At 38.4% G+C, this 26,804-nt stretch overlaps 1 protein-coding gene across 1 annotated transcript in view; it reads right to left on the bottom strand.

The window, feature by feature from the left end:
• Positions 1-25,016, bottom strand: part of GC (GC vitamin D binding protein) — a 37,750-nt gene extending 12,734 nt beyond the window's left edge. The window contains exons 1-8 of the mRNA XM_079777025.1: positions 24,861-25,016; positions 12,730-12,799; positions 12,056-12,188; positions 9,118-9,329; positions 7,499-7,631; positions 7,094-7,188; positions 3,105-3,234; positions 1,323-1,525 (exon numbers count right to left, since the gene is read on the bottom strand). Of these exons, the coding sequence (XP_079633151.1) occupies positions 1,323-1,525; positions 3,105-3,234; positions 7,094-7,188; positions 7,499-7,631; positions 9,118-9,329; positions 12,056-12,188; positions 12,730-12,799; positions 24,861-24,909 (1,025 nt within the window). The 5' untranslated portion in view covers positions 24,910-25,016. The remainder of the gene's footprint in view (positions 1-1,322; positions 1,526-3,104; positions 3,235-7,093; positions 7,189-7,498; positions 7,632-9,117; positions 9,330-12,055; positions 12,189-12,729; positions 12,800-24,860) is intronic.
• Positions 25,017-26,804: the final 1,788 nt, after the last annotated feature.

The raw sequence follows: 26,804 nt of genomic DNA, 5'->3' as shown, positions 1-26,804 counted from the left end.
ATCTTTAATTAAATATTTTATTTTCAAAAAATAGCCACATAAAGTACCTACTTGATATAGAATTAATTGTGCTATAGTTACACAAAGGACAGTTCCATATGCATTTGATGCTTTATATAGAAATATAATAGATTTAGCTAAAATCCAAATCAACAAGTTTAAGATTAAAAATAATATTCTCATTGAAATACAAGTTATTAATAGTTGCTTTAAAGTTATTGTGACTAGTTAATACTGAATAAAGCTCTGTATGAACTATATATATATATAGTCACATACTATCTATATATATAAAAGCCTAAGTGACCAAATGACTGAATGACCAAATGACTGGTCCACCAGTCGCTATGACGTGCACTGACCACCAGGGGACAGATACTCAATGCACAGGATCAGGCTCTCTCCTGTCTGGATCGGGCCTGTGGGGATTGGGCTGAAACCAACTATCCGAAATCCCCTGCGGGGTCCCAGATTGTGAGAGGGTGTAGGCCAGGCCGAGGGACCCCATGGGTGCATGAATCCGTGCATCTGGCCTCTAGTATTATGTATATCTACTTCAAATGCATATGAAATTGTCTATGTGTAACTATAACACAATCCTATATAATAAGAGAGGAATATGCTAATTATCCATTATGCCCTGAGGCATAATGACCTGATCATGGATCTGCAGGCGGGTGGGGCAGCGAACTATAAGCAGATGGCAGAGAGCTACAGGATGGGGGAGGGCAGCAAGCAGGTGGGAGGCGGAGAGCTACAGGAGGGGGCAGAGCAGCAAGCTATGAGAAGGGGTGGGGGAGCTATAGGAGGGTGGGGCAGCAGGCAGAGAGCTACAGGAGGGTGGCAGCGACCTACTGGCACACGGATTCATGTACAGGGCTACTATTTCTATATAAAGCATCAAATGCATATGGAACTGTCCTTTGTGTAACTATAGCACAATTAATTCTATATCAAGTAGGTACTTTATGTGGCTATTCTGTGAAAATATATTTGCATAAATTCTTTGATTATCTTATCCCATTGCTCTCTATGCATTTATAAAAAACAATGAGTATTTAGATAAATATAGAATTTCAGTGCAGTCTACATTCTGCCCTCTGATATTGATAAATGTTTTTCTGGCAAGTTGATCTACTTGTGAAATTTATGCCATGAATGTGCATATACTACTCATAGTATATGCAACTCATGGTGTATTTATTTTAATTCTTTTCTTAGTGATGTCAGGTTTACCATTTCTTCCCCATCTAGTTTCTTTGTCATTTAATGCCAGTGAATATACATACTGTCAAGAAGGTAATTAGATCATCTCTACTTACCTGTCCATGGCTTTGGTGTTTCCCTTGCCACACACATCTTTACTTGTGGGCAACTCAACTTCTGGCAGCTCTGGTGGCTGAGTAGCTGGCGTGAAGTAGACACACATAAATATGTCCATGGGTGTTCTTTCTTGACAGCAGTCCCTAAACTTATCATTCTTTGTGGATAAGTTGTCACAGATTTTTACTGTGTGTTCAGGCAGCTACAAAAGCAATTGTGATTTTTATGCATTGTTAGTTTTCTGGTAGATCCAAAATAAGGAAGCTTTACACAGGCTTACTAGCCCTGGCATGGTGTATAAAAAAAAATCAGTGGGAATGCTCTTAGAAAGTAAATTGGTATAATATTTTTTGGAGGGCAATTTGTCACTATGTACTAAAAACCTTAAAACGTACAATTTAACTTTCAAGAATTTATCCTCAGAAAACAATTATGGTGAAGAGAAGATTTAGTTATAAGACTCCTAAGGACAGAGTCACTTAAAATACAAAAACCAAAACACCTAAACCCAATAATAGAGGACTAGTTAAATTATAGTAAGGTAAACCTAGGCGATCAATGTAGTATATTTTATATAGCTATATGAAGAAGAAGAGAGAGAAGAGAGAGAGAGAGACAGACAGAGACAGAGAGAGAGAGACCTATTAATGACTTAGCCATTATAAGTCAGGTTATAGAAAACACCCATTAACACAGACACATATTCTTAAAGGAAAAAGACCAGGCAGCACAATGTTGCTGTTCCTAAAGAGATCCACAGACTTTCTATAAAGGAGAGTGACTTTTATCTAAAACTTGAGGCCCAGTACACAAAATTCATGCGGGGATGGGGTGGGGGAGGGGGGCAGGCCCTCAGCCCGGCCTGTACTCTCCCACAATCTGGGACCACTGGCTCCTAACCACTCTGCCTGCCTGCCTCATTGCCCCTAACCACTCTGCCTGCTGCGTCATTGCCCCTAACCACTTGCCTACCTGCCTCATTGCCCCTAACCACTTGCCTGCCTACCTCATTGCCCCTAATCACTTGCCTGCCGACCTCATTGCCACTAACCACTCTGCATGCCTGCCTGATCACCCCTAACTTCTCGACTGCCTGCCTTATTGCCCTTAACTGCCTCTGCCTCAGCCCCCACCATTGCAGCTTCATCCGGGAGGACTCTGGAACAACATCCAGAAGGTCGTTCGGTTGTCCAGTCTAATTAGCATAGTACGCTTTTATTATTATAGATAACTGTTCAAACTCATATCTACTTCAAAGTATTATGCAAATGAAAAACAGTGGAAAAAACAGAAATGACCATCAAATTCTGACAGTTATAATAAAAACTAATAATTCCTAATAGTATATTGTCTAATGGAACTCTACTACATGATGATGAAAATTATCTGTTTCTGTACTGATACTAGTGAGCATTTGAAATGGGGGCCAGTGTGACTGCAGAAATGAAGTTTAAATGCTATTAGTTTAATAATAATTAACTTAAATAACTATATATGGCTAGTGATGTGGTACTAGGCTCTGCAGGTGCACTAAGATCTTGGGAATCAGATAACATTGTCTTTATGTGTGGACTTTGCTACTTACCGCTGTGTGACTTTAATTATTGACCCTTTTCACTATTCTGTTTTCTCATCTATAAAATGGACTTAATGTATTTAAGTTTCATAGGATATATATGGAATCATTGAGATGATACATGCAAAAAGCAGCTTAGAGGAGTGCTTGCCACTTAGTGTGCGGCACATGATGATGATGATGACGGTAGCAGGGATTCTCTTACCTCCTTGGCCATGCAGTCCTCAGAGGTAGACCCACAGCACTTGGAGAGGATTGTGGTAACATCTTCAGCGAGTGGCAAAACATCCTCCAGATTAGCAGTAGGTGCTTTTTGGGCTAATTTTATGAGATGGCTAGATAGTTAAAAAAAAATCGTTAGCTTTCTCCAAATCTCAGTTTTCTTGGTTTCATTATGAACAAACACACTAGAGAAATAATTACATGGTTTCAACAGTTCTTCCTTAACAGCTGCACTGAGCACATCTACTCTGCAATGGAGCCTGTGTCCTGAAGCTGCTACTCAAAATTCAGTCGTCCCCAATGATTTTTTTCAAATTTCAGCACTCACATTCTCTTTTGGCCAGATCTACATAGTTGAAGGGTGCCTTAAAACCCTGACCAGGTTGCTCAGTTGGTTGGAGCATCATCCCATAAACCAAAAGGTTGTGGGTTCATTTCCTGGGCAGGGCACATACCTAGGTGGTGGGTTTGATCTCCGGTTAGTCAGGGCACATAGGGGAGGTAACCGATGGATGTCTCGCTCTCACATAGATGTTTCTCTTGCTCTCTCTCTCCCTCTCTATCTAAAATCAATAAAAGCATATCATGTCCTCAGGTGAGAATTAAAAAAAAAAAATGGCAATAGAGAAGGCACTAATATATCTCTATTTAAGACCAATGTGTTGTTTTGGGGGCCTCTCATAATCTTCTTAAATGTTTATAAATCAACCCTCAAATAAAGTAGAAATAAAGTAGTGAAGACCTATAGCCCTAAACCACAGTGTTAATACATGTTGATGATAGGGCATGAAACCCTTACATATTTTATAAGGTTTACAGGACATTAGGTATTTTATAAGGGATTATGCTATACTGCTGATAAATTTATCTTTTCACTTAATCAGGAATATGTTCTGTATCATTAAATATTCTTTATTGTGATAAAAACATAATATTAAATTTACCATCTTAACCATATATATATATATAATATATATTAAAATTTATTTCAGAGAGAGAAACATCAATTATGACAGAGAATCATTGATCGTTTGCCTCCCACACACCCGCTACTGGAGACCAAACCCAAAACCTGGGTATGTGCCCTGACCAGAAATTTAACGTTGACTTCCTGGTTCATAGCTCAATGCTCAACCACTACCATTATCAGCTGGACTACCTCTCAATAATTTTTAAGTGTATAGTTCAGTATAGTTCAGTAATGTTAAGTAAATTCACATTGTTGTAACAGATCTCTAGAATTTTCTTGTCTTTTAAAACTGAAACTCTACATCCATTAAACACTGATTCTGGCACTCCTTCCTTAGTAATCATAAATTCTGTTTTTATGATTTTGACTACTTTAGGAACTCCATATGACTGGAATCATACAGTATTTGTCCTTATGTGACTGCTTATTTTACTTTGTATAATGTCCTCAAGGTTTATTAATGTAATAGCATCTGACAAGACTTTTTGAGGCAGCCTAATATTTCATTGTATGTATATATCACATTCTTTATCTATTCACCTATCAATGGATATTGGGTTGCTTTCACCTCTTGGCAATGTGACTAATGCTGCCATGAACATGGATGTGCAAATATCTCTTTAGATTCTGATTTGAATTCCTAGGAATATATATATACAGGTTGGGGTAAAAGTAGTTTTACAGTTATGAGTACATAAAACAGTTTATTCTTGTATTATTTATTAATTATTGTATTTTCCATAATAAAATCTATAAACCTACTTTTGCCCTAGTCTGTTCACAGAAGTGGGATTGCTGGGTCATATGGTAATTCTATTAATTTTTTTTTTAGGAAACTTTAATGTTTTCCATAATAGCCACACCATTTTGCATTTCTGCTAACAGTGCACAAAGATTCCAACTTCTTCACATTCTCACTAATGCTTTTGGCAGTGGCAATCTTAATGGGTGTGAAATGGCATGGTGGTTTTGATTTGTGATTAGTAGTGATGTTGAGCATCTTTTCATATGCTAGTTGGCCATTTTTATATCTCATTTGGAGAAATCTCTAATTCTTTTTAATCAGGTTATTTGGTATTTTGTTGTTGAGTTGTAGCAGTTTCTTAGTGCATACTGGATATTAAACCCTTGGTAGGTATATGATTTGCAAATACTTTTTCCCATTCCATAGGTTGCCTTTTCACTGTGTTGTTTTCTTTAGTGCTCAGAAGTTTTAGGATGATGTAATCTCCTTTGTCTATTTTTGCTTTTGTTGCCTAAGCTTTGGAGTTAATTCCAAGAAATCATTGCCAAACCAGATGTCCTATAGTTGTCCCCTATGCTTCCTCCTAGGATTTTATAGTGTTTAGGTCTTATATTTAAGTTTTTAATCCATTTTAAGTTAATTTTAATATGTGGTATAAGGTAAGGGTTCAACTTCATTCTTTTGCAATTTTCCCAATACTATTTGAAGAGACTGTCCTTTTTCCACGTGTAGTGTTGGCTCCCTTGTCAAAAATAATTTGTTTAAATACATAAGGGCTTGTTCGTGATCTCTCTATTCTGCTTCATTGGTCTATATATCTTTTTATACGAGTACTACTGCATATTGATTATTGTTGCTTTGTAGTATGTTTTGAAATCAGAAAGTACGAGGCCTCCAACTTTGTTCTACTTTTTCAAGATTGTTTTGGCTATATGGAGCCCCTTGAGATTCCATTTGAATTTAGGGTGCCTTTTTTCCCCTATTTCTGCCAAAAAATGCTATTGGAATATTGGTAGGAATTGCATTGAATCTGTAGATTGCTTTGGATAGTATGAACATTTTTAACTATTAATTCTTCTAATCTGTGAGCATGGAATATCTTCCTATTTATTTTGTTTCATCAATTTTAGTAATGTTTTGTAATTTCATTAATAGTCTATCATAATTACAACAAACTGGCCTCCTCTGAGATGGATATACCATAACTGATTTAAGTATGCTTTCGAGTCTAGGGACATTTAAAAAGTCTCTATTTTTTCATATTTTAAATATGGGGGATAGCAATATTTGTAGCTAATTTTTTGTTCACATTTAATGCTATTTCTTTGGGGTAATTTCCTAGACACTAATGTAAGTATAAATTAATGATTAAGGTAGGTATATCTTTTAGTTGTTTTTATATTATAAATTCCTATGTTCTACTTTCCAACTATACTATCTTAATGTAAAAGGAAAACCAAATTGAAGGTCTAGAGAAAATGCCATTTAGTATTTGAGTAGTTCTAGTGGAAAATTATTTTTAATGGACTAATGAAAGTAGTTTCTATTCCCACTAGGGAAGCTTAGGATCTGGTGCCAACACAAAATAAATTATTTTATTGCCATTAAAGGATAAAAGTTTATGGATCAGAGAAGGAGGAATTAAAGAGACTTAAATGCTGTAAAGATAAGATAAAGCTGGCAAATCTAGATGTCTGAGGAGATATGAGAGAAATACAAATATAGAAAGTGTCAAAATTAAAATAATGGAGTTAACAGCAGACATACAAAAATCAAAGGGAAAGCTACAAATAGAGTAGCTAAGGAATTAGTGTACATTCACAAAACTCAAGAGATACATGTTATACAGCACAAAGCTTCATATAACAAATAATCCAAGAAGTTTCCTCCCAAGACAAAAATGGACTAAGCAAATAACAGGTGATTTTATTTTTGCCTTTATATTTGTAATTTACATTTATATTTGTAATGCTAATATGAACATTGAGGAAATAATTTCTAATGGTCTCCTGGTTTTCCCTAATGAGTATATGGAAAAGGTTGATTAAGAGCAAATCTCATGTTTTACAACATAGCCTTGTTTCTTATTGTTCATATTCTGTGCAGACAAAAAAGAACTGGGTATACATTTGAGAACTATTGGAGCGTAAGACTATAGTCAATATCTTCTAACACAAACACTTTCCTAGGGAACCCTAATATTTTGGATAGATAGTGCAGACTCAAACAGCTGCACATACTGATGCTTATTCCTTACCTGAGCCTTGATTTCTCCTTCCCATAAGCAGCATATTGTGAACAGATTCTATTTGACATAATGGTGAGAAGCGATAAATGTTTAATCTGGAGTCTCTAGAAAAGAAATGAGAGAATCCCTTAGGCGGTTAAGATACATTCACAGTAATGTGCAGGAATGGAAAAAAGAGACTGAATATCATGACTTTTTTTGATGACCACAAAACTGATTTCTGACCAAAGAAACTTACTGATATTTCTTTCCCAGAAGTGATGGTATGTTTGTTTTTCCAATTAACAAAATGCAAAATAGGCCTGTTAGGAACTTTTACTGATTCCAGAATCTGAATTTCTACCATTCTTAAAAAGGAATAGCATTAATAGAAGAAAAAAGAAAGAGCGTAACTATGCAATAAATGGCACCTACCTCTTTTAAAAAGCATACAGTGGGGTTTGATGAGGTACAGCAGGACCCTACCATAGAGAGATAACTCTTGGTATAACTGACTAACAGCGGCAGAGGAGCTTGTCCATAATTAATGGAATATTCATACATAAACCTGTGGGGGGTAGGGGGAGAGAGCATTGGTCAAATCATTTGTGGAAAACAAAATCTATCCTATCTAATAAAAGAGTAATATGCAAATTGGCCATCACTCCAAGACACAAGATGGCCACTCCATGTGGTCAAAGATGGCTGCCCCCATGTGGACACAAGATGGTTACCACAAGATGGCTACCACAAGATGGCCACCACAAGATGGCCACCACAAGATGGCCTGCAGGGGAGGGCAGTTGTGGGCAGTTAGGGGTGACCAGGCCAGAAGAGGAGGGCAGTTGGGAGAGACCAGGCCAGCAAGGGAGGGCAGTTGGGGGGGATCCGGCATGCAGGGGAGGGCAGTTAAGGGGAACCCAGGCCTGCAGGGGAGGGCAGTTGGGGGGACCAGGCCTGCAGGGGAGTGCAGTTGGGGGGGAACCAGGCCTGTAGGGGAGGGCTGTTTGGGGGACCAGGCCTGCAGGGGAGGGCAGTTGAGGGCAACCCGGCCAACAGGGGAGGGCCGTTAGAGGTGACCAGGTCGGCAAGAGAAGGCAGTTAGGGGTGACCAGGCCTGCATGGGAGGACAGTTAGGGGTGACTGGGCCAGCAGGGAGGGCAGTTAGGGGCAATTGGGCCAGCCAGGGAGCAGTTAGGTGTCATTCAGGCTGGCAGGGGAGTGATTAGGGGGTGATCAGGCTGGCAGGCAGAAGTGGTTAGGGGCAATCAGGCAGAGGCAGGCAAGCGGTTGGGAGCCAGTGGTCCTGGATTGTCCCAGATTGGAGAGGGTGCAGGCTGGGCTTAGGGACACGCCCCCTCCCCCCATGCACAATTTTGTGCACCAGGCCTTAAATGCTTTTAAAGCCCATTTGAATGCCATTGCTTTTGATTTTTTTTTTTAGTAAATATATTTTTTCATTATAATTAATTTTCACCATTTGTGTTCATTTTATGATCTTCCAAGACAAATTTAAAGAATCTCCATATAATCTGGATCTTTAGTAACGTTATGCAATGAGAGGGTCAGAGTAATATGTTCTCTTATGTAGTGCAACATGCATCCTATTCACAACTGCTTCTTGGAATGTGAAGAATAAAACTGTTTGTTTATTATGATTTAGTGAAGATTAAGTATTAAACATATGCATAGCAATAAAATTTTATCAGATGGAGTATATAGAGATCACTAGCTTAAGGGAAAACACTATAGCTACTGTCAAATATTTGAAAATCTGTCATGAAGACAGGGATCCAAGTAGTTCTGCTTCCAGTACTAGATAGGACGAATTGGGTGGGAGCTGGGGAACGGTGGTTTTTATCTCTGTCTATGAAAGGCATTGACAGTAGTCGACAGTGACAGCAATGAGCTGTCTTGGATGAAAGTCAAGTTCTCATTATTGGAAGTTATCCAGGTTGCTGTAGAAGAGGTGTTTGTATAGAGTAGGGGGTTAGAATAGATATAGTTTTGATATTTTATGCCTTCAATTTTTACTTCTGATGAAAGCAACTTACTGGTTAGCAAATTCCTTGGGATCTTTCCTGAATGCTTCACAGATTTCATCATTACTTGGCTCTATGTAGGTAGGAAATTCCTGTGGCTGGTGCTTCAGGGCAGCCATACAGAGTTTCCTCTCCAGGCCCTCTTTGGTACAGCACTCCGCAGTTCCTGGGTGCACTGGGAACGGGGAGTCACTGTCACAGGACTTAGCAGACAATGCTGACGTCTAGAAAGAAAGAAGAGAAACCAGCGAACTCATATATACAAGTTTCCAAGCTTATAGCTCTCCATTCAGTATAACATCTTTAGTTTAAAATTCTCATTAATAACAAACTGTCCATGCCAAAGGCTCCAAGAGATGATTTGGCAATGTGGCAATTTGCATAATCATAGTTATGGGCAAGTACAGGGTCTTATTTATGTTAATAAATGACTTTCCTCAAAGCAGGAGAAAACAGAACCATCATTAATAAATGGACTGTGTTTGATTGCAGTCATTAAAAGCTTTATCCTCTAGGCCAGTGTTTCTCCACAAGGGTATAAACATCACTGAGGATAAGAAAAGTCATTTCCAAAAGATCTCATACGATGTCCTACCTGATTTCTGCTGCAAATACCCCATTGAGAATCAGGACCCTCCTGCCCTTCTCTCCTTCCTTTATTACTTGAGTAGACTTTTGTTAAGTGCTTTAGTCTTCTACATTGGTTTGCATTCTCTTAGCCAGTGGTTCTTGAGCCTGCTTTTTCAGCAAAATCTCTCATCGAATATATGAAAATTAAATGCCTGAGTTTTCCATCACATAAATTCTAAAACCGTAGGTCAAAGATGAGGCCTTAGGATCTGTTTTCTCCCAAAGCTTAGTCTCATGTGTAGCATGGGTTGAAAAATCACTAGTACAACTTAATTTACTGCCTCAACATGTATACACTGATACAGGTAGGCAAGCTAAGCCCATGGGGAGAAGACCACCAAAGCAATTATAGCCACAAAAAATGTTCTTTTTGGAAAGAATTTGAAATGAAAATGTAGAACCTAAGTAGTTATCATGGAAAAAATTATTTTGGGACTTATTTGGGAAAAAGTGCTTTCAAATCCCTATGCTTATTTTACATGTTAGCCAGCTTTTCAAGGGAAATCCTTATGCTTATTTTACATGTTAGCCATCTTTTCAAAGGAAAACACCTAAAGATGTTTCCTATCAATGAAGGAAAGCAACATGATGAATCACTTATGTAAAAGTGAACATCTCTCATCCTCTCCCACATCTAACTTCCGAACTTAAGAACTCTTTTTTATTCTTCTTTCTTCAGTGAATATCCTCATCTATTCCATTTCTTTGCCTGTCAACTTTCCCATGGTTTCTTTTTATTACCTCCTTTCAAATAAGGAATTTAAAAAGAAAAAGCATCAACACATTTAAAAAAAATACTTTGAATAAGCAGGAGAAAGAGGAAGATGGTGTGTAAAAATGCCAATGCCATCTCTGCTCTCTTATGATCTGTCTTTGTAATTCAGCAGCTTCTCTCAAATGAAGACATGGGTTAGCAAATATCCTACCTAATAAGATGGTAATATGTAAATTACCATCACTCCGCTATGCCCACGATTGGGCCAGAGGGAGGCGCAGGGGGTGGGACTCGGGGTGGCCGGGGTAGCCGATTGGGCCGGCAGGACGCTGAGCTCGCGTCGCCAGTGGCGGCGCGAGCTCAGTGTCTGCGCCATGGCTGTGCTGTGGAACAGAAGGGGCCTCTGGGGCAGCGAGCTCACGTCCCTCTGCAGACCATCAAAAGCGTGGGCGCTGGGTGCCTGTCCGCTCAGGCACCAGGCCTTTCAGAAGCCTCCGCCGTGCCAGAGGCTTCTGAAAGGCCTGGTGCACCAGCGGACAGGCACCCAGCTCCACCGTGATCGAAAGCGAAAGCGTGTAGGGGACCCTACACGTGCATGATTCAATCATGCACTGGGCCTCTAGTATATAATGAAAGTGTGTTTTGTTGTTCTGATCATGGTCAGTATGATACTTGCTTATTTTAAGGTGGTTCAGAAGGTCAGGTTGAAATGGTGGTTGTTTATGGACTTAGTGATAGGAGAACATGTTGTGAAATTCTTAGAAAGTAGATAAGGGCCAGATAAGGCAATTAATGATAAGAATAATCATTGTGTAGATTCTAGTCCAATGATCTTTGGAACATTGTTTCCACAGGCTAATTGCTGTAGGCATACACAGGGAGACATTTGCCTTGTAGAGGCCTTTTTCAAGATACATTTAAATGCCATTTCTGTTGGGCCTGATGACTACATTAGTAAATTGCTAGAAACACATGTGGGTTCACCTTTCTTCAGTCTGTACTTTGAACCCTATCATTTCAGCATTTTAATTTCTGCATGTATACTTCAGTGGAGAAATCCCAAAACCTGGTGGTTTATGTATACAGGGCAACTTTTGAACACCAAATTAATTTGAGGCCAACACTAAATTGCTCTGGGTCATTCATTACCAGGCTTGGCATGATAAAAGTATGTGTAGATTTTAGGATACACACCATCTATTAGAACCATTTCCTGAGTCAGTATATCATTCCCCAGTTTTCTCATTTGTAGGACTAATGGGCAGAGTTGATTTGTTATGCCAGAATAAATCTGAGCTCTAGAGTAACAGGCTTCATATTTCCTCCAAAATTGGAGTACCGTATTTTCCAGCGTATAAGACGACCCCCAACTTTTCCAGTTAAAACATAGAGTTTGGGATATACCCACCCTATGAGATGACACCCGGCGTATAAGACGACCCCCGACTTTTGAGAAGATTTTCCTGGGTTAAAAAGTCGTCTTATACGCCGGAAAATACGGTAGGTGGAGTTGCTGTCTAGGATTTCCCTAAGATATGGCATGAAGACCTGTCTTGGCTTTCTTCTGTGGGCCACCACAGATCCGCCCCGGCCACAGTAACCTACCCTGTTGTCATAGCAGTCAGGGTCAGCCTCTTCAGCACAGCAGGCTTCTGTCAGGGAGACAACTTCCTTCACAAGATGACTGACCTGTTCAAAAGTTCCACTGGGAAATTTCCTGCTGTAGAGGACCATTGATCTGAGGGGAAAAGTAAATCAATACTCAATTAGAATTAATTTTTCCCACATTTGTACATGTTAAACTATTCTTTTCAGTTTTTTTAAAGGAATAGTGCACTTTTTACTGATGAATGAAAAGAATATGAGGTTGCCTTTTAGTTTTTGTTCTAGGTAAACTGATCTTGTAAAGTGGCAGGAGTTGAACTTGAGAGTTCCATCAACACAGCCTCATGTTCTTTCTTCTCTCAAGCCTCCCCAAATGAACCTGCTCCATACCCTGTTGCCTTTGTTTGCCAGTCCTAGCATGTACTGTTTGCATTTTAATTTACCTTAGAAAACTATTGCTTAATCAATGTTTAGACCATGGTAATGATAGTTCAACTGGAATCTTTGGATGTCCTCCATTTGTCTGACTTCTCTGCTTCCTTTGACCCTGGGCTCTATCCTGTTAATCTTGTCAGAAATCAGTTCAGCCCTTCATGCTGAGTTGAAGTTAACCTTACATGCAGTTTCATTCAAGGTCAAGTAACCTAGAGGGTGAGTGAGTGCTTCATACTTACAAAGAAGTGAAGTCATCTTTTCCGAGATTGGCTAATTCATTGCAGACTTTATCTTTCTCATATTCTCGGCCTAGGAACCAAACCAAAACAAAACAACAAAAACAAAAAAAAGTTTTGTATCTATTCCCTTTTAATTGTTTCATTAAATGCATATGTATAATGGGATCCTTTATGTGACTTATCTGTGGTGAAACTAGCATTTTTCTATATGCAATTCCATTTTTTGGTGCCTTTCTAGCTGTTTTATAAAAATAGAGCAGAATTTTATGGCATGCTATAAATTTTAATGGGCAGCAGAAAAAAGTGATCTAATACTGAAAGTAAATAAGTCAAATGATTATCAGAGCCTATTGATGTGTCAATCATTCTCTTAGGTCCCATCTTTATAATAATGCTAAAATGGGACATTTTGTTCCTCCCTTCTTTTAAAAAATATATTTTATTGATTTTAGAGAGGAAGGGAGAGGGAGAGAGATATAGACACATCAATGATGAGAATCATTGATTGGCTTCCTCCTGCATGCCCCCTACTGGGGATCGAGCCTGCAACATAGGCATGTATCTTTAGCCGGAATCAAACCTGGGACCCTTCAGTCTATAGGCAGATGCTCTATCCATTGAGCAAACCAGCTAGGGCGTTTCTTCCTTCTTTATCCTTGTTTCATCTAAGCTCTCAAAAAAAACCAAAAAAAAAAAACCCACCAAGAAATAAATGGAGAAAGTGTCTACAATCCTAAGTGAAGAGTGACTCCACTGATGCAGGACCTTGAAAGGGAGTATGTGAGAGCTGCTCTATTACCCATCTCTAGACTGTATACGAGAAATTTTGGGATTTATTTTGGGATTTATTTGGGGAATTCTGCAGTGGCAAAAGATGAAAATTAGGTAAAATGGTTTTTTGGATAAAGTTGTCAGTGTGGTGGGTTTGGGGGAGTAGAGGGGTGTGCTTCCCCTCATTTCAAGTATAGTAAAATGGGCTTCAAGGAAAACACTCAGAGACCTTGATAGGGGACCCTTGAAGTGTGGGGTACAATGGACAGATGTCCAATTCAAACTAGAGAAAGCTAAAGGGTTGGGGGTTGATTCAGTGCCTGGGGCAACAAAGGAGAGGGTTGTGAGTGGGAAGCTTTGCTGAGGCTTGTGGACCTGATATGGATCAAACAGGAGAGTGATCTTGCCTGGAGTTGTGTTGCCCCCCTCCTCCAATCCCTCCCCCAAAGGGCTGACTAGAGGACAGTAGGCCACCAACTGTGTGATACCTCTGTGCAGAGGCAGGCAGTTTGAAATCAGAGGTCCAAAGGAAAGTTTTGAGGTGTTAGCTGGATGTGAGAGATCTCCAAGGATGATGAGGAAGATCTTCAAAGAAGCCACAAAGAAAATGTCAACATTGAACATCTCCCATAACCAGAGGAAACAACACTACTCACTAAGCTGCCCAGTGAATTTCTTTTTCCTGCTCTTACCTCTCCTGCTGGCTTCTTCCTTCCCTGTGTTTGAGGAACCAAAAGCAGCCTAGAGAGTAGGAGGAAAGAGGAGAACAGCAGAGAAAAAGAGAGGAAAGTGTACCTGTCCCTTTTTGGCACGACAGGCAGTAGGACTGACCTAGGCCTGATCTTGTGGAATAGCTTCACCTTTAAGCAAATTTACACATTTTTGGCTATTAAACACAAACATATTCCCACGACTGTTATGAGGTAGTTATTTCGAGGTTCAAAGGGACCAGAAGACCTTTTATTTGAGAGTGAACAGAAAAATCATGGAACTTACTCTTTAGTCCACTCAAGAGACTGGGAAGAGCTAGATTGCTCAGGAGGAGATGAGTTTTCTACTGTCTTTGAGACTCACTTGTTCAACACACCTATTCCATATGCAGTGAGGGGGGGAGGGACACATGGAAGGTAGCCAGTGTTCTTCCCTATATCATTATGCAAATAAGTCTAGGACATTTTCCAACATGCTATGGTGCTCTTTCTTTAAAAAGAATTAAAAAGTATATAAATGACTCAGTTTCTGTCCTGAGATAAGTGGTTTTAACTTTTAGTGACTTATCTTCCTGACTTTAAATATTAGGAAATCCATCTCAGGTGATGGCAATTGCTGTCATGCCTTTATCACCCAGATGTCCTCACCTCCCTAACAGTTACAGTCTGTGGAAGAGCAACTTTACATAAATGAAGGTAGAAATTTTTGTTTTATGGTTTAGACAGTGAAGGAGGTTGGATACAGGCTAGAGAAGGTCTTCTTTCCTTCGCCTTCTTCTTTTTCTCCTTCTCCTTCTCCTCTTCTTCCTCTTCCTCCTCCTCCTCCTCCTCTTCCTCCTTCTTTTAAAAAAGATTCTCTGTAGGATTTATTAGATTTACTGGTGCAAACTACCCATAGAGGAAGCAGTTGCACCTTCTGTCTTTCAGGTGGATGACTCAAAATATAGTACTGACATGAGAAGAGTCAGAACTAAGGACAAAGACATTCTTAAGCAGCACTTTGTAATAAGGGACCAACTAAAATACCATAAAAACAACACAGAAGAACCCACGTGTTCAAAACCTCTTATTTTGGAAACTAGGACAAACACAATAGGATTGGTAACACTAATAGTCAGTGGAGTACAGAAAGCCACTGGTATCTGAGAACCTTTAAATCTAGCACACTTCCCGGAATTTATTGACTGGTTTACAAAGTTGGATATTGTCACAATTTCAAAAGGTCAAAATAAGGCAGAAACGGTCCATTAATCATTAATGGTATTCTGTGGGACTGGAGAGCAGGATACAGAGGGGAAGAATTGAAGGTAGAGCTGTCCTCCTGAAATGAATAGCCATACCCTCAGGATGTCTGCAGAGTGGTTTTAGGTTGCTCTGAAGGTAGAGCTGGGAGAAGTGGCTGGCAGGAGACTTTGGTTCAGTGGCAGAACTTGCCTGTAGCCATGGCTAAATACTAGCTGAGATGGTGAACAGCCTCTTGGAGAAGTGAGTTCGTTTTGTTACTGGAAATATTCAAATGGAACTTAAATAACCATATACTAGTATATGAAAGATTCCTGATTTTAGTACAAAATTGTATCCTCTTGATGTCTAAAATCACTTCCAAGGGATTACAAAATAATCCCTTTTAGAAGTAGTAAGAGATTATATGGAACCTTTTTACCCAAAAGCTATGTTTACAAAAAATATCTCTTTCTCTTTTTAATGCATAGGCTCTAACTTTGTTTAATAAAATCTCCCTGTAAAATTGCAGAGATTATTTTTGTTAATACTTTTCATAATGACTACTCAGTAACATTCACGGTGGGAGCCTGTATTCAAATGGGGCACTCTGATGAGCCTTTCCAGAAATAATTTGTTTCTAGCCTGTCAGGGTTGGATTTCTCACTTCAGCAAAAAGTAGTTTTTATTCAGTGTGTTACAGGAGTGTGTGAGTATATGTGAATGTAGTGTAAATGACCACTATAGATTATCCCTTGTTAAATAGCTTTAATGAAATCAACTACCTGTGTTTGCACCAAAGTACATTGGAATTCACAGGTTTTCTGTAGTGCTTTCGCTAGAATACAAAATTATTAGAGAGAAACGGAAAACTAGATTGACTATATAAGACTTAAAATGGTTTTGAAGCCATTTTTACGGGAACATTCAGCCTTGAGCATGACAGAAGCAAGGAGGAAGCCCAAAAGGGGGAGGCATTCAGAAAATTCAGAATTAAATATATAAAAAGGTAACACTGCTCTTACAAGACCTACCTGCAGAGGGAGCTGTTGCGCCATGTGTCTTCCAGGTGGAAGACTCAAAATATATCTCTGATTTTAAAATTTTATTTATCCAAAGAGAACATATACAGCTTATAAAACTAGCAGGCAAATATGCTAATCATATTCTCATCTTTCAAAAGACAACAAAAACTGAAGTTAATTTGCAGTGTGATTATTATAAATTGATTTCCATTCCATGGAGTACTGCTTAATAAAACTTTCATTCTAGTTGAGCCGACGTTGATTCATATAATTAAATCTATCTTGAACGAATTGTAAATGACATCCTCTATGCTTTAATGTGCCTCGTGGTTATGAAGCGGGCAATCTGGACTTTGACGTGGCCCCAGTAAATATTGGCATAATCTCAGTGACACTGGTGAAATCTTTTTCACACAGTGACCTTTTGGCACTAAATGTTTACAAATCTCATTAACAGAATTTTTGGGTTTTGCAATAGTGTGTCTCATTTCTACCTGTATTGTGAAACATTCTGGTAAGTCATGTGTAATTCTGGAATTTTGAAAAGAAATTAGACTTACTTTCAGAAAATCTTTAGTGCTCCATGTAACTTACCTCTCCCAACACAGCTGACAATATTCATTCATGCATGCAGCAGACATGCCTAAAAGATTTACTCTGTGCCAGACATTGGGTTCAGTATTGAATATACAATTAAAGAGCAAAATAGACACATCTCTGACCTCATGGAACTGCTAATCTATTGGGGATAGACATGAGATACTGTCTTGGTACAAACTCCACTTTAGGAAGGTATTTTGAATGCTTTAACTATTGCTGTTATAATCTTTCTGTAAAAGCAACTTGGTCTCCTAGAAAAACTGTTTGTATTCCAAGAGCGATGGATGGACTCTAAATAACATTGAATTGAATACATGCTGATACAGAAAGCTGGGAATTCTCTTAAGTTGCTGTTTTCCAATTTTGTTCAGAAGAATCATGGGGTTTCAGAGCTCTGCTGGGCATTTTATAGTTTTGCAATTTCATTTCTGTGGCATTTTTATTTCTATTCTATGCTGACAGGCACGTCTATGTCAGCAAAGGTCAGTATATTTGCTTTTGCTTTCTTAGTTTTATTTTTAAGGTTATGGTTTGCAGTGCTTATTAAGCAGTCGGACTAGATATTGGTGATTTCGGAGTAATGATTTTATTTGAGAACTTGAACATTGCTGGCCTGGTTTAGGAAGCTGACCTGAATATTGGAGCTAAAGAAAATTATAAATGTATCACTAGAAACACTTTCAATGAAGAAGTAGCAATCAAGTTTATTCCATTTTAGGCTTTTTCTTTTGGTTTCATCTCCTTTGATGTTTTTCATCTTTATATGAAACATTCATCTGTTTTTTCATATTGATACTGATGTTTTCAGGCAGGTGTGCAATTTTCTGAGTTTGAATCGATGGGAAGAAATTCAATTCTTTTAATACTAAATCTAGAGGTCTACATGACATCTGCCGATTAACTACTCTAGAGGAAATTAAATGTACCTCTTAATATGCCACCAATGGAAAAAATGGGGCCCTTTTTTCAGATATTGAAAATTTAAAATAGTGACTTGATAGCTACTCAAACTAATGTCTTTGGGTTTATCACGGGTAGTAGCCTGTATAGATGATATATTTGCCAAAGTCCTAGGAGGCATTATTTCTCCATGCATCTCATTCCACCTCCCATTCCCTTCATAAGTTGGGCACTTTGTCATCTATAAATGCTTTTGCAGGGGTGAAAATAAGGGAGTAAGTTTGGGATGGGTGAGGCTGATGTCCCCTGCATCCTGACTTGGAAACTTAGAATGCATTGCAGGGCTTAGTTTTTAAAGCAATAGAAGAATAAATAATATCAGGATAATGATTCACATTTGAGTACCAACAATTAGTCAGGCACTGTTCCAAATATTTTACATATTACCTCAATCACAAAAGTCCTATGAGATTTGTAGTTATCACAGTTCACTTCCAATATTTACTACACATTTTTGTGTGTCAATTTAAGAACTTCATCTCTGTGTATAAATTGTTTATATGGAAAATTGTGCTAACTTCCAAATAAGCAACATTAACTTTTTTGAGCATATTTTATGGGTTTGAGAATTACTCTTATAATTTGTGGGTTTGAGAATTACTCTTATAATTCAGTATTATTCTGTTTATGGTATTGAAAGATGATTATTCCTGCCCTTCTGAAGTCTTAATTTGTAATTACAAGTCCTGGAAAAGTTTATTGTTCCTCTTCATATTCCCTTCATTTATTTATGTTTTTAAAGATTTGTTATTGATTTTTACAGGGGGGGGGGAGAGAGAGAGAGTGAGAGCAAGAACGAGAGCGAGAGAGAGAGAGAGGAACATTGATGTGAGAGTGAAACCTCAATCTGCTGCTTCCTGCATGTCCCCTATCGGGGATCTAGCCGACAACCCCAGCATGTGTCCTGACTGGGAATTGAGCCAGGAACCTTTCAGTGCACAGAATGATGCCCAGCCAACTGAGCCACACGGGCCAGGGTGATATTCCCCTTTTAAAAAACAAGGTTGTAAGGACTGTTAAACCTTAGAAATAGAAAGCTGAGCAGGATGGCTGAAAGTCTGTCTAGTGCTTTGGTTTTTGTGTAGACAGGGACATATAGTAATACTCACCAGGTACTTGCAAATAGACCTTAAAAAGCAGGCCAATACTAATTGTTTCCTTAAGCAAAATTGTCTTATTTTTATAGAAATTCCTTTAGTGCAACAATCATATTTTTAGGTCTTGTGTGGTTGGCATAATTCTGGACATACATGAATTTTCAAAAAGCCAATTCCTTAAGCATTATGAAATAGGAAGAACATATCATTCAGTAAGGAATGGCAAAGTCATATTTCCATATTGTATACATTTGAGTTGATATAAACAGGAAGTACTAATAATTCTGCTTCATTGGCTAGTTATGGACTCTTTTTTTAAAAAAAGAACTTTTTAAATGTATTGATTGATTTTGGAGAGAAAGGGAGGAAAGAGGAGAGAAAGAGGAAGGAGGGAAGAGAGAGACAGAGAGACAGACACAAAGAAAATGAAACAACAAGAGACAGAGAAATGTTGATTTGTTGTTCCACTTATTTATGTATTCATTGGTTAATTCTTGTGTGTGCCCTGACTGGGGATAGAACCTGCAGTCTTGGTGTATCAGGACAATGCTCTAACCAGCTGAGCTACCCAGCCAGAGCCTGCACTCCATCTCTTGACTAAAATAATTTAGAAAATGTTGGACACAGATGATTTTTCTTTTCCTATCCATCCATACATTACAATGGCTATTAAAACTGTATGAATTCTATTTATACAGTTAACTCAGTGGCAAGCCTATATTATATATGTTTATCACTGTCTGTCTCCATTATACATGTTTTTTTTTTTTTTTGTCAAGAAGATATCTTGAACTACTTAAATGCATTTTTAAGTCCAACAGGTTACCATAACTGGCATTATTTTATAGAGAGAAACTTCCTTTTTAAATGTTAGAAATCATTCTTTTCTATTATTAATAAAATCAATTCTATAAACTTTTTACAAGGCCAAAACAATTCTATAGTATGTAATTGTTATGCTGAAGTACCAACACATTTTTTTTTCCTTAATGAAATACAATTTTCTAAAATCCAGTGAGAAATTGAAGACTCATTATTAGGCACTATCCATGCAAGCATGGCAAACTTAAAGGCCCTTAGGGTCTAGGATCCAAGAGAAGAAAGGAAAATGCCCAATGTTGTTTCCATGGTTCTAGTAAAAGAGGGTCTAAACTTGGGGTGGATTTGTATCAGACAGCCTGATTCCTGTAATCCCACCAAAATAGTATCCTGATTTTTAAAAATATAATCAGTTCATTTATGGACTCCATTTGTCACATCATACCAAGTTTTATTGCATTTTAATAATATGAATTGTTTGGGCAAGGGATGGGAGGGAAGGATTAGATTAGGAAGCCATTACAATAGCCCAGTAAAGGGGAACGAGGGCCTGGATAAGGACAGGGTATGGAAATGTCAGTGGAAACACAGGTTTGAGTGGTGTGTTGACAGGCCTGGAGAGCCAGGCATATGCAGGAGGTGAATGAGGAGACAAAAAGGATGCTGAGGAGGTTTCTATAGTCGAATACTTTGTACAAGTCTGAGCCACTTCAAGGATGAAATGTACACAATGTGGAAAGATTGAATAGGGATCATAAAAATGAATTTAAAAATCCAACGAAGGCTGTACAGGACTGAACATAAGGGATTCAGATAATGTGGTGTCAGGAAAAAAGGGAAGTTAGGAGACAGAGACAGTTTTATGGGATAGCGATGAACGAGTTTTTGGACAGTTGGATGATTCACAGTAGGCAGCATGAATTTCACTAAATTCCCTCTACATTGGTGTTAGTGACTGGTTATTTCTCTCATACTTGGTCTTTAGTGAAAGATTTTGAGGTATCTCAAATAAGGGCAGCAGTGATAACATTGCCTTTGTAAACCCAACCCATTGGCATAAAATTCTGGTTCTGTCAAAATTCTACATTTTATATTCTACATTTTAATTTGTTACAATAAACAAATGAACAGCTGGTGATAGGGTCAGATGACGAGTGCTAAAAAATAAATAAAGCATGGTACGAGGACAGAAGAAAACATGGAGTGGTAGGTGCTATTTGAAATAGATTACTCAAGGAAGCCATCTTTATACCTGAACTTGGAGCAGACACCTGAAGGAGGTGAGGAGAGCCATGTGGATATCAGGGATCAGTGGTCTAAGTGGAAGGAGGAGCTAGTGCAAAGTGCTGGAGTGCCGAGTACATAGAGAGGGGGATACTGTGGGGGCCAGTGTGGTTAGAGCAGAGTGAACTGGGGGGAAATTGGAGAGAAAAGGGGAAGGACAGCAGTGGGCAGAATCACGAAGTTAGGTGACTGTAGGTACTGGGGGAGAGGATAATCAATTCTTTTTAAGGATTTAAAAAAATCTCCTTCCCCTAGAAATTAATCTTATGGCCTTTTAAAGAGTATGCACACTTGTCCCTATTCCACACACATGTTGGTGAGTGGAAACCTCGCATTGCACCTCACAACAGTGAAGTGTGACATTGCTCTTGATTTCCGGGGAGGTTAATGTTGCCTTTGATGGCGTTTTCCTGGCTTCAGCTGTTTTCCTGTCTGCTCTTGGCTAAAGCCTCTTTTATGCTTTTACTCTGGCCATGCTTGTTCCTAGCTCAGGACTTTTGCACCAGAGTTCCTTCTGCTTGAAACTCACTTTTAGCTCTTTACATGGCTGTGTCCTTTTTGTCACATAGTTCTCGCTATCTACATCAACTCCTTAATAACCATGATGTAGTATTTGGGAAAATAGAGAGGATATCTACTAATCCTAAAGTATTTCTTTCCAGCATTCTGTACAGCTATGTTCCTGAATCAAACTAAAGGCAACTTTAATTTTCAAGTGGTTACTGATAAAGGGGCAGGCAACTTGTAGAAAAGAGAAACAAGGTGATTCAGTGGTGGCTTGGGAGATTTGGGAAAGCCCACACTGTCTAGGGCTGTTTTAACAGGCAAATGGAAGAAGGGAAAATACAGCTCACCCATGACTTTCTTGCTGTTTGGTATCATGTTTAGTAAAAATATGTATGCTAAGAATGAAGTGCTTGATGCAAAAATGAAAATGTTCATAGTAAATATCCTGTTCTTGCCAACAGCTCTTCTGAACTGCAATAACTTGCTTCCGGTTAGCATTATTTCCTTGGTAATGATATAGCCGTGTCAGCAGCCTTTGCTTTTATTTTGGGAAGAGGGGGAGATACATTGTAGATTAGCACTACATTCATCTCAGTCCTGGGGAAAGAAGCCAGGTGGAGGCAATTGGCAAACACTGTTGTTTTGTTTTTCAAGGGGTAGGTATATTGGGTGTTTTCTTATGACACATTCAGATTCTGTACATCTTCCAGGGGCACAGAAGGGTTTGTGGACTGTATCCCCAGTGCTGCTGGATAGGAGAGGACTGGCCTAACTGGAGTTGATGTTCATGCTGAGCTACAGCGGCATCCATTATGGATCTGAAATATCCAAAAATGCTCCCATAGGATATAGGCAATTTAGGGAAAAGCCAATACGTTTGGGAAACTCTGGGTTAAGTTTCTTTCTTACAGGACTTCTCAGAACCTTTAGGCAAACAAACACAGTGATTGTGAACAACCAAGAAAGACTAATGTACAGCTTGTTTCTTCAATGTATTTGACCATAGAAACATTTTTCCAAGATGAGTCTTGAGTGAAATACACTTTAGAAAAGGTGGTCTAGACAAATGCTGTGGGTGGTCAGTTAGCTATCTAGAACTGTAACAGGTTCTAGAAAACTGCAGCTCTAACCAATCCTCCACTATCCAAGGTTCTCTCAACTCTTTTATTCATGTACTTTGCAATCCCCCCCGCCCCACACCCAGGGCACACTTCTAGCTTTCAGGCACATCACTGACTTAGTATTTGGGGTTGGGGAACCTTTTTTCAGCCAATGGCCATTTGGATATTTATAAGATTATTTGTGGGCCATACAAAATTATCAAATTAAAAATTAGCCTGCTATATTTGGTCAAACATTTATTAATTCACCCCTAATGCCTTGGCAGGGCCAGACCAAATGATTTTGTGGACTAGACATTCCCCACCCCTGGAATAGAGGACTGAAGGGTCAGGACCTCTATAGCCAAATATTGAACATTGGTTACTTGCAAATGTATTATATATGTCTCAGGGAATATCGTCAAGCCTATGGCACCTGCGTGACGTGAAGTTTAGACCTTCAAGAAAGCTGACTTTAGCATCCATATTTCATCAGAGTCAGAGGATGTTGAAGGATGTCAAAACAGAGGTTGCAGAATTCTCTGTTATTCTTCAAAGGACACTATAACTCTTTTAGGCGAAGGCAATGTACACTTACTTAGTCAGTAGTCCAACATGATGACTCATGTCCCACCTGATAATATCCACATGTAATTCTAGGTCCTTGCCATTACTGAACCTTCTGGTGTTTTGAACATCCTGATCAATACTGCTTCAGTAGGCATTTTTAGGTTCAGATCTACTCCAGGGAAACCCTTGGGCAAAGGAATAAGCTTTCAAGGTTTCTTGGGTCTTGGCCTATTCAGAGGTCTCGTAAGGGACACAATTTATTTTACTTATTTATACCCCAGTACATCTCAGACTTTGTAGTCTTAAATAAGACCTATAGCTTACTTAAAAATCTATGGGTGAATGAGACAAAATTTTAAATAATTTGTACGACAAAAGTAAGACCAAGGAAAAATTAATGTAAATAGAATAAGTCAGGAGTAAGATTGTTCATGTCACATTTAATACCAATAATTCCTAGACTATACACATTTTATTCCACAGGTTAAATACATTACTAATATGAATATTAATGTATGACTTCGGTGAGACTGACAGTACTAAATGAAAACTAATTTCTCAAAGCCGGATGAATGCTCATTCCCTTAGAAGTTTTTAAGCATCATCCAGAAAAGTAAATTGAAACTGATTATAAAATTTTCAGCTTGGGAAATTTCCATAAAGTTGTATACTTCACATAATTTCAACCTGTATCCTTTAAAAAGATTTTTAAACATTGCTAAAAGATAAAGATTCTATTTGAAGAATAATCTTAATAAAATATAGCTCAATTATCTTTTGATAATCATGTTTCATATTCATTAAATTATTTTATGTGGGATATTTTAGAAACTACAATGTATTTTCACATATATGTTTGGGGTTCCTTTAAGAGACTCAAATCTCAGTTGACCTCATTGATATGGTGTACTATGCTCTCAGTGGCAATAAATATTTGAAATCTGAAAAAAGTGCTCATGGATGGATCAAAGCCTCCATTTGCATTATCTTCTACTAACTAAAGAGATTCTAATTTTGCCCTAGCTGGGTAGCTCAGTTGGTTAGAGTATTGGCCCTATACACCAAGGTTTCGCGTTCAGTCTCAGGTCAGGGCACATACAAGAATCAACCAATGAATACATAAATAACTGGAACAACACATTGAGGTTTCTCTCTCTCAAATGCATTTAAAAAATATACTAATTTCAAAAGGTTCTCCCCAGGTCTTGGTTATCAAAAAAGCAGGGAAGGATAATTGACAAATTATATACTTTTTCTTCCTTTCATGAGATTATCTTGATTTCTTGGCTATTCCAGTTGAAAGCGCTAGGCCACATTTCAGCTCAGATGAACCCTGCTTTGATTCTTCTCTTTCTAATATCTTCTCCAATTACTCTGTTTTCCACCTTTGTATACTTTTTCAAAGTGGCGACAGACAATTAGACTAGTAAGAGTTCTTGTAAATGGTCCCAGCACGGGAAGTCTCACCTCTCTCCAGAGCGTTCACAGTGAGCAGGAGGAGCAGGATCCTCTTCATTTCCCGGCTTGGCAACCTGTTTCCTGCAGGTGACCAGAAAAAAATGGCAGCCAAGAGTAACCAGTTCCCTTTTAGTAAGCTTCCCGGCTATGAACTAATCAATCATTAATCCCTATACAGAAGCCAGGGCATCCTTGGCCCACAGAGAGAAAATAATATCAATATCAGGGTAAATAGACACCTTGGGGAAAATGTGACACATGGCAGCGTTTTTAATCATTAACTTGGTCAAACTGCAGCAGAGTCAGTGTATACGTAGGTTACTTTCCTGCTGCTTTTTACTGAAAATTTTTAGTGTCCTAGTGGATACATTTCCCCTTTCATTATAGGATTGTGTGCCTCTTTTGGACATCTCTACCCTTTTCCTGTGTGAATGGAACCTTGGAGGTTATTTCTCTCTATCTCTCTCCCTCTCTCCATTCCTCCCTCCTGCCCACCCCTCTCTGTTTAAACCTACTACAAATAAGGATTACCCTAAAATATTTCACACTAGGTGTTTTAAATAACAAGGAAGAAAAAAGAGTGAGAAGCCTATTTATCATAATTGCTCAAATCCATAATTTCAATGCTATAAAATTTATTTATGATGTTGGGATAGTACTTTATGTGCAATATTACACTTTTTGAAGCCACTAACATCTTTAAAACAAATAAAAAACAAACCTTTGAAGTGAGGCAAATAGCTGGAGAGGTTAAATGACTTACCCCAACTCACAAAAGTTAATGGTGAATTTTGGACTTCTACAGCTAAGTTCGAGTTTTTCCTACTAACTCTATACAACTGGTATATTTTAGGGTACTGTAACCTGAGATCTCACAGTGGCCCTGTAGAACATGGAATTCAATATCTTCATTTTACAGAAGAGGGAACAAAGCCTTAGATAGATTCTGTGACTTGCCCAGAGAGCACAGGTGTATTCCAATCATTCATCATCCTTCATCAAATCAGGCCAGCTCCTGCTCCTCGCAGGGGTCCTTTTTTTCTGGAAACAGGGTCAGGTAGGGTTGGGATATGCAGGCTCTAGAATAAAATCCTCACTCAGCCCTTATTGGCTGTGTAACCTTGGGAAATTATTTTTCTCTTTCTAAGTCTCATTTTTCTCACATGCAAAGTGGTGATAACTCAGTATTTTTTGTCACAGATTATTGTGAGTTTAAGATAATCCATGTGTAGATTTACCATAACATTAAACACATGATAACATGCATTGATGTCATCTAGTAGTCTTTATTCTAGTTATTATTACTTTCTTCATTGACCTTCAAAATTGATATCTGAGAATATCATTGGAACCAATGAAACTTAGAAGTATCACAGATAAGCGATCTAGAAATCCATGAACAATTTAGTGGCCAAGGGTTAACTGTGCAGGCAGAGTCCACCAAAATCTCAATAAACTGCGCAAAGCAGTTAGTTTTAGTCAGATCCTCCATCTACGTTGAAGATACTTGGATGTAGGTTCAGAAAATAGAGCTCATTTAGTTGGAAAAAGATAACTAAGCAAAGCAAAGATATCCTGTAAGGTTAATAGGAGCCTGTTAGGTAAAGGAGATCTTGTGAGAGGAAGTAATGGGCAAATAGTTTTGCTGTTAGGATCATCTTCCTGCCTACAAATCGAAACTTTTTCTTTTGCTAAACTTCTGGTTTACTTTGCAAATTAATTTAAAAATGTTTTAGTTTTACTATAAATTATTTGGAAACAAACTTTAAACAAGTCTCAGAGTTTAAAAATAATTGAGAAACCCAGAACTCAGAGAATAACTGTTAACACCTTATAGTTTTTATTTTATTTAGTATATGTATGTTGTAGGTTTTTATTTAGCAGTTGAAATTTCAGTCATCTTCTGATGATTAATTCATTCAGATATGCAGCTAACTGTTCCCTATGATTTTG

The sequence above is a fragment of the Cnephaeus nilssonii genome, assembly GCF_951640355.1.
Source record: "Cnephaeus nilssonii genome assembly, chromosome: 1".
Taxonomy (NCBI): domain Eukaryota; kingdom Metazoa; phylum Chordata; class Mammalia; order Chiroptera; family Vespertilionidae; genus Cnephaeus; species Cnephaeus nilssonii.
This window is presented reverse-complemented; position numbering and strand designations above follow the sequence as displayed.